Below are 9,368 nucleotides of genomic sequence, written 5' to 3'. Positions count from 1 at the left end.
TGCTGACATACCTTTCAGCCTTTTTATTGATCTTATCAACACAACATAAGAGGATTGATAGCTTGTCTATACTTCAGAAACAGAAGGTATTTAAACCCAGATGATACCCATGAAAATTAAGATGCCTGTAAAATATTCCAATTAGCATCCAAACCAAGGGGTAAAAAAGGCCATACATATAAACCATGCAGTAACAACTGCAAGAAGAACCAGGCCAAGCTACAGATATGTATAGAGAGGTGCACAAAGATACTCATGCTATATATATGTGTGTTGTGTGCGTGAGTGATTTATGTGTATATATGAATATGTTCATGCCAGCACACTGAAAGACAGTTTTACAGTTTTCATTTTTATTAGAAAACATCTCAAAATTCCTCAGAAATATAGCTATAAAGAAATTATTTTCATAGTGATGGATGCCAACCCCATCTTACCTAAATAAACAATACCAGGGATTCACCAGCATTGGGGGAAGAAGTAAGCTTCAACAGGATTTTGATAAAACTTTTTTATGAAAGGAGTGTGTGTGTGTGTGTGTGTGTGTGTGTGTGTGTGTGTGTGTGTATACCTGCACACATATATAAGTATATACAATACCTGTGTGTCTGTGTGTGTGAGTTTGTATATATATGTATGCAAACACACAAATTCACACAATGCAGACTCACATACTGCGATACAGAACCACACACACACACACACATTTTCCAGAAAATGCTTTCGTTTTGCTATATTCTAAAGTACTCTGAGGTGCCATTCTAAATTGCACAGAAATGCATTATTACTTTTGTAAATTATTTCTTCAAAGCCCATGCCTCTATTAATAGCCATCATTTTCAAGGCGAACATGTTTACTAACGCCAATACACTCTATAGCAACATCGGTCTACAGGCTTAAAAAAGATTAATCGCCCGTACTAAACTGTTCGGATAATATATATTAATGTGAATGGGGAGGAAGTGCCTGGTCAGGCGTGCACCCCAAATTTGGCCAGCATCTGCACACTACGAGGAGCTGTCCCGGCTTATCAACAGTGGCCAAGCAAACAGAGAATGCTGTGGTTAACCTAATTAATGATGTTGGTGGCAGGACTTTACCATGACTGTCACCGCAGAAGGGATAACAATGGGGATGGTGTCTGAGCTGGGGAAGCTGGGTCTGTTTACGTGAATTGTGCAGTACAAAAAAGTACTGCCCAGCTTTGCACCATCAAACATTAGCGGACAGTCCTCAGGGTAAAAAGCACAGCCAAGAACTATGTAAACTCCGTTGAAGGTAAATATAGTTATGAAATAATATATTTTTGGGAAGGTGGTATTATGTAACGCAATACAACTAAACTTTTCAGTTTTGTGATTTGCAGTGTGCTCCTTAAAGAGAAAAACTTAAAGAGTTATGTCAGATATAAAATGCAAGGATAGTAATATATATATATGTATATATATATTCGGGAACTTGTTTTTGGGTACACTGAAAACCTTTATTTGAACTGCAGAGCACCGATGTTGAGTCAGTAGAGAAAGAGCGTTGGTAAGGTGTGTTACCTCCTTTAATATGCCTCTCAACTTGTTACGGAAAGAATTCTGGGCAAAAGCCAAAAATAAAGGGTGTGGGAGGGAAGAAATGCCAAAATCAGGGACAGAATTTAAATAGTGCTTTTATAAACTTAGAAAATTGATAGCTTGACACGTTTTGCATTACCATGCATTTTCTGAAGGATGTGGGATCTGAAATTCAAATGTCTGCCATTATTTAATGACTTCAGTCCTCGGCGCCCAGAAAACCATACATTTTATGAGGAGCAGATCAAAAATATGAATCAAAAATCTGGACATTCTGGACAGTTAAGATGTATGCTTTGAAAGCAGTTAACTAAGTTATGGTGCCCCTGTAAAGGAACAGTCAGTACAACACCAAAATGAAACTTGTTAAAATACGCAGTTTTGTGGCGCAATAAGATTCACATATTACTATTTTGGGGGTTATTTCAAAACAGGAAGAAAAGGCAGCGTATTATTTTGGACAGACTGCATATCCTTCGAGCGGCAAACACATCATCTGCAGAGCATGGTAAAAAATAACCCTGGTTTTCTAAATTTTCTTATGACATCCCCATCAGAGTTCTTCTTTTTCATAACTTGTCTTGTGTTTCTTTTCTCCCTAGAACTCAAATACTGAAGACCTGGATGTGATCTTGGAATTTTTAGAAGAACAGCAGCACCTTTTTGCGTGCTGTCAGGGCCATGACTTCAGACCAGGTAAAACTATATATTTAAGTATTCATTTAGTTTTGTGCATGCAAACACGCACTGTCAGATACTTGTCACTGGCTTCATGGGGTGAAGGGTGCAACCCCAAAGCAAACGATTTATACTAATATTACTGTCCATCACGACTTATAGTATACATACGTTCACACACACACACACACACACACACACACACACACACACACAAACGCACACACGCACGCACGCACGCATACATACATACATACATACATACATACATACATACAAGTATAGCCATAAGCTACAAGAGGACGACTGGCAAAATTTGCACACACCGTTGCTTTTAGGCATTACTTTACAATTGCTATACATTTTCTGACTTCTGAAAGCCATACTGTTTATGAGAATTGCAAAATAAGATACGCACTCTTATGAGTATACCAAGTAAGATTGGTTAAACATACTTGGGATTCTGAACACTTGTTTCATCTGTGTTAGTTTAATTGTAATACATTAAATATACAAAACTACGAAGCTGGGGAAATATTTTCAACTGATAATGAAATCATGTATTTTGTTCTTAATAACGCATGCAGATGCAATGGCATCATGTAACCATTTTTCAGTAAACACATATCTTCCTTATTAATTTGGTAAACGTGTTTCAGTACATCTGTTTTTTGGATATGGGAGCATTTAGGGTGCATGTGTAAAAATGTATATTGGTCAGATATCATGATTAATAAAATGCAAATAGTATATGATTGATGGTAAAATGTCAGCAGAGAATGCAGTTATGCATTTTAAAACATATCATATCCAGAATTGTTAAAGCCAAACTATGGAAAAGTCTTTGAGTTTATTGCAGATGGAATGGAGACTCAAATAATTTTAAGTATCATACTATTGCAACAGAAGTGTTAAATAATGGGGTGCATTGAGAATACTGTTTCAAGAAGGCAACTGAAATGTGATTAATTACAATGCAGAAGAAACATAATCTCCAAAATAGCTTTGAAATTCTTTAAAAGAAAGTATCTGGTTGTGTGTTTAAAGAACTATTATTAAACAATGGAATTCTGAAGTGTTCTAACTCCCTTGCAAGACTGTAAGACTTCAGTGCCAGAAACTGTGATGGTTGTTTTTCCACAATAAACCACAAAGCAACAAAATTTATGATCAGCAAGGGGAAGACACTCCTCAGAGGTGCTGGTACTGCATCCTGATGGGTCTTAATTCCTGTAATGCAGTGGCATTGTCTTTATATAGTATAAAACATTTTTAAATTTAAAATTATTATATTTATATAACTAATATGTGTGTGTGTGTGTGTGTGTGTGTGTGTGTGTGTCTGTATGTCTGCGTGTCCACGTGCCTTTGTAGACAGGTAGGCTCTTATGCAGCAAGTGGGTTCCCTAAACGGTGAAATACAGGTGTCTTCATCAATTTCTCACCAACAGTTTGTTTAAGATGTTAATTTCAGTCTAATGATGTTTATGGCCAGTGTGCAATTACTGACAAAAGAAGAAAAAATATTGATACCATTGCACAATGCATATGTACAGCTTTTATCAAACCTATTAGCCACTTGCTATATGAATAAATGTTTTAGCCCTCCTCCAAAAAAGAATTCTACATTCATAGCATTAAACAAAGCACTGCAACACAGTTTTCCATAAATCATCAATGCTTGCCTCAGACTGAAGTGCAGTGTCTTGAAAGTGTTGGCTTTGCCATAATGCTACTCCAAAGGTGTCAAACAAAAAGAAAGGCAAATAATTTATTTGAAAAGCATGTGCCTTTTCTCAGAGTAATAGTAATCTCAGAGGTGATTATAATAATCCTTCCAGCATTCCAGAGGACCTAAGTTTCAATATCAGCTCAGGTGCTGTAAGATGTGGGCTGGGTGAGAAATATCTGGGAGCATGGAAAGCAGGAACCCATATTGGGAGGGACATGAGCTGCAACTACCCAAGCCAGTGACAGTAACTCTAGTATGAGCATGCTCAGAAGTGGTGAGCTGGTGGCTACATCATCACTGGGGAGGGGTTAGGTCTTTGTCCCCATTACTTGCATCTTCATTTGTGAGCAGGGACACAAGCAACCTTTATGGCTGGATCACAGATTCCTCATACTGTGCTGGTTACATCCCTAGTACAGAAACAATAGGCTGAATCTCATTAGGAGAGGCCAATTAGTGAAATGTCACAATGCCGAAAAGTTCTGAACACTGAAATACTATTACTCATATATATATATATATATATATATATATATATATATATATATATATATTTATACACACACACACACACACACACACACTCATACACACATGCATATACATACATACACACAAACAAATTCCAGAACCATGCAAAGTGAAAAGCTTTACTATGGCACCCTAAACACAAGCAGATAACAGTTTTATTCTACAGCTAGTGTTTGGTGTAACAAAATAAATGTTTTTCATTTTACATGGTGCTGGAGCTTTGAGTCCATACTCACAAACACACAAATACACACACACACACACACACACACACACACACACACACACACACACACACACACACACACATAGGTTCATAGGTTGATACTAGGCTATCTGCCCTAGGGCATTCATAAGCCTAGCCAGAGTGTGTTTGGCTTTCGCCACCCTTTTAGATTAGTTGACTGTGCCTCTGTATAGCAGGGCACAGAAGATAGCCCTTTTAAGGTTAGTTTACTGTGCCTCTGTCTAGTAGGGACACAGAAGAGATCCCAGGGGTAAACCTATGATCTCCCATCCACTCGTCAAGATTTCTCTTGAAGAGGGTCATTGAGGGGCTCTGCCTAACATGGATTGGAATTTTGTTCCAGAGTGAGGGGAGCCTCTGGGATATGAATCTGTCCCTCCAGCATGTCCTATTTATTTCTGTGCTGAGGTTTAAGTCCCTGGAGCATGTAGCTCTAAGGGATTTGGATTTCCTGAGGTGGAGCATGTCCATTAATTCTGGGTTGGACATGGCTTTATACGTCAGGCACAGATCGCCTCTGAGTAGGCGGTAAGCATCTGAGTAGAGCTGGAGTTTCTTTAGTCGAACTGCACAGGGCATCTGTTTGAGTCCCTTGATCCTCTTGGTGAGGTACTTTTGGGGTCTTTCCAGTTGCTGCAGGTGTCGGGTAAGGTACATCCCAAATGGGGCATTGTATTCAATTATGGGCCTGATGAGTGATGAGTAGAGGGGCACAATGACCTCTTTTGATCTAGATGTGAACCCTTTCATGATAAGGTGGGCTATATAGAAGGTCTTTCTAACCACTTTGGCAACGTGATTGTCAAAGGAGAGATTGCTATCTACTTGGGTCCCCAAATCCCTAATTATTTCTTCCGTACTTAATGGATTACCACCTATGTGGTAATTTGTGGGCACTTTGTTTTTCCCAAAGGGGATGACTATGCACTTTTTGGCATTTAGCTTTAGGCCATGGCTCTGGCACCAGTTATCCGTCTCTGTGAGACCATTTTGGAGGATGCTTGTGTCAGTCGGCGAGTCGATTATGGCACCCAGTTTGCAGTCATCTGCAAACTTGGTCAGCCATAGTCCTCCCATGTTAGCCTGTACCTCAGAGAAATATATACTGAACAAGAGAGGTCCAAGGACTGAGCCTTGTGGGACGCCACTTGTAACTGGTTTAGAGTCTGACATGGCACCTGCAATTCTGACCATGTGGGTTCTATCCCTGAGCCAGTTTGCAACCCATCTTGTGACATAGGGGTTGATATTTAAGCTGGTGAGCTTATTTATGATGCCCGAGTGGAGGTATTGTGTCGAAGGCTTTTGCGAGGTCCAGGTTGGCTGTGTGGACTACCTTCCCTTCATCTATGGCCTTGGTGACTGTTTCAAAGAAGTCGACCAGGTTCAAGAGGCAAGATCTGCCCTTAACAAAGCTGAATTGGGTAGGATCCAGTGTTTGGAGGTTCCCAATGTCTTTGTTTATGAGTTCCATGATGATACGCTCCATAGCTTTGCAGACTAGGCTAGTCAGGCTTATAGGGCGATAGTTTCTGGGGTCCATTGTGGCACCACCTTTGTGGAGTGGGACCACTGTTGCTGTACGCCATTCCTTGGGTACATATCCTGTAGTAAGGCTGAGATTGAACAGTGACTTTATGTGAGGGTTCAGTTCTTCTTGGAGCTCGTGTAAGATGCAGCCCGGGACACCGTCCGGTCCCATTGATGTTGTGTTTTTTGCTTTGGAGAGGGCAGCTCTCACCTGTGCATCTGTGATGTCAGGGAGGCTACACTCTGTTGGGATAGACATTTGCTCTTTTGGGGGGGAAGGGGGGAGAAGTTTGCACTGAACCTCTCTGCCAAGATGTTGGCAATGTCTGTGGGTTCAGTGTATTTTTTGTCATTTTGCACTAACTCAGAGCATATCTGGGAGTTACCACCCAGGTTCCTGACAAAACTAAAGAAGGCCTTGTGATTATCTTTAGCGTCTTGTGCAATTTTTCCTTCGAAGCTGGCCTTAGATGATTTTATGAGGGATCGTAGTTTCTTGCTAGTACTGATCAGAGATACCTTCCCTTTTTGGGATTTTGCTCTATCGTGTAGTAGCTTCCTCCTTCTGTTGTATAGCTTATTTATGGCTGGGGTCCACCAGACAGGTCTCCTGCTTTGGAGGAGTGAGTCTTGGTTTTATTTGGGATAGCACGATCCATGCATTCCTGTAGGTGCCCATAGATTGCGTTTGTAAAGAATTCTGCGGTTTGGGCCATATTTTCCACTGACCCGGGGGCTTTGAAGGATTCCACCTCAGTTTTGAGAAGTGTGAAGTTTGCTTTTGAGAAGTTCTTCACCATGGTTTCCTTGGCTGGGGGTGGGGACGGGATATGGATGTCCAGTGAGATTAATTTATGGTCAGATCTTACCAATGAGGGGTATACCTCTGGTATGGAACATAGAGTCCCCATGTTGGTGATGATCAGGTCCAATATGTTTTCCCCTCTTGTGGGAGTGGTGACCAGTTGTTCCATAGCATTTGAGTTTATAAATTCTAGGAACCATTGGGCGAGGTTATTGGGGCTTGAGTAGTGCTCCCAGTCTATGTTTGTGTAGTTGAAGTCACCCAATATAATGGTGTTTGGAGAGACCTTCATATTCTCCAGTGTTCTCAGGAAAGCCGAGTGGGGTTCCTGAGTTTGGGAGGGTGGTCTGTAGCAGGCTACAAACTGAAAGGCAGTTTTGCCCACTGTTAGTTGCACATAGATGGTCTCCGATGCTTCGTGCAGTGTCACTAACCTGGAGGTGTGGATATCTTTGATGAATATGGATACTCCCCCTCTTTTTGTGGTTCAGTCTGAGTTTTGGGGCTGAAAAGCATGGTATGAGGTATAACCTGGTAGTGCTGGGGTGCTCTCAGGAGCCTTGAACCAGGTTTCTGTTACTGCACAGATATCGATATTCTCCATACTGAGGAGAGCCTCAAGTGCGTGCATCTTGAGGTTTAGACTTCTGGCATTGAGCAGCATTACCCTTAGTTTCTTTTTCCTTGTGTTGTCTATGGAGGTGGGTTTGTCTTTTGAGCCTTGCCTAAAAAAGGCACTATGGGAGTGGCAAGAGCCTTAGCCAGTATTTGAAAGCCCAGGGGTGACAGGTGAAAGCCATCCCTAGTGAAGCAACGTGACTTGTCAAGCATGTCATCCCAGGCTGACAGACACTGGATCCCCTTTGAATGACACCAATACTTTAGCCAATTGTTAAAATTGATCATTTTGTCTTTATACTGTGGCATCATTCTTGGTGAGGGCAAGATGCTACTCAAGGTCAGGGTCATACCAGCCTGGGCTACATGATCAGAGAGCTCCTCTATGTCTCTTTTCATGTAGTCCAGGGAGGTACGTCTCAGGTCATTCACACCAGCATGGACAATGATGGAGTCATATTTGTACTTGCTTTGGAGTGACCTGAGTGCTTGTGTTATGTGGCGGATCCTGGCACCCGACAGGCAGCTTACAGTGACCTTCTCCTTGTTCAGCCTGGTGAGTGGGACGTCAGTGTGTTTGACAATAGACTCACCTATTACAAGTGTATTAGGTGTGTTGTTTAAGTAATATATATATATATATACTTACTGTTGACAAGAGTAAACAGTACTGCTGTAAAAAAGAAAACACTCATGTTAGTGAATGTTCTAATGAGTTTGCACTGGCAGTCTTTTTCATTGAATAGCATTGCAATGCAGTACGGGAATTTGTCCTTACCCCACTGTTGTGCACTCTCAGACTTAGTACATATTATTAGCATGGGTTGTGGGTATGCATGGGGGCTTGCCCCCCTACAAAAATTTTTTTTTTTTTTTGATGCTCGATCATTTTACTTTGGTGTAAAATGATCTCTTTGTTTGTGTTTTCTCTTATGAGAGTTTGCAATTCATATATATATATATATATAGACATATATATATATATATATATATATATATATATATATATATATATATATAGACATATATATATATATATATATATATATATGGGTCTACTGTATATAATCGAAAACTCACTTTTTCGAAAATAAACAGTAGACCCACAGTTACAAGAAAGTGCACTTAAGTGAAAGTGCGCTTCCACGAACAGAACTGATAAAGAACAGAGAAACATTGTTTTTGCAGGGGGCAAGCCACCTGCACCCCGCACATGAGGGGCTGTGCCCCCTACACCCCCCTACTTAAATATACCAACTCTGAGATCACACTACAGTAAAGAAACAGGTAAATTCCCTTTCCCCACTATAGTTTGCTTCAGCTCCTGTGTTCCTTAATGGTTCATTGAACCATACTTCACGGAAATGCACTTTCACTTAAGTGCACTTTCGTGTAACCGAGGATCCACTGTTCGTTTTCGAACAAGAGGATTTTTGGTCTTTTACAGTATACCCATATATTTATATTTAATTTTCTTATTAATTTAATCTATCTTCCTTCTGTAAACTGTTATTCATATAGTACTAGCCTGAGTATCAAAATTTCATGCAGGATACACACTTTTTCCTCTGTGTTGATCTGTATGTCAATAAACTTTACTTTGACTTTGACTATGTATAAATTTATGTGTGTGTGTGTGTGTGTGTGTGTGTGTGTGTGTG

At 40.4% G+C, this 9,368-nt stretch overlaps 1 protein-coding gene across 2 annotated transcripts in view; it reads left to right on the top strand.

Annotated features, from left to right (window-relative positions):
• The first annotated feature begins 1,150 nt into the window (after window positions 1–1,150).
• LOC122814819 (transcription factor Spi-B-like) overlaps window positions 1,151–9,368 on the top strand; it is a 288,582-nt gene continuing 280,364 nt past the window's right edge. Inside the window, exons 1-3 of one of the 2 annotated variants that reach the window (XM_044087114.1) lie at window positions 1,151–1,279; window positions 2,001–2,074; window positions 2,169–2,262. In XM_044087114.1, the coding sequence (XP_043943049.1) occupies window positions 2,072–2,074; window positions 2,169–2,262 (97 nt within the window). In that variant the 5' untranslated portion in view covers window positions 1,151–1,279; window positions 2,001–2,071. Of the gene's footprint in view, window positions 1,280–2,000; window positions 2,075–2,168; window positions 2,263–9,368 lie in introns of those variants that run through there. The other variant, XM_044087113.1, reaches the window with a different exon arrangement.

Source organism: Protopterus annectens, chromosome 11.part0, assembly GCF_019279795.1.
Source record: "Protopterus annectens isolate FY-2018-M chromosome 11.part0, PAN1.0, whole genome shotgun sequence".
NCBI lineage: Eukaryota > Metazoa > Chordata > Ceratodontiformes > Protopteridae > Protopterus > Protopterus annectens.
The sequence above is the reverse complement of the archived record's forward strand: the minus strand, read 5'-3'. Positions and strand labels throughout refer to the sequence as shown.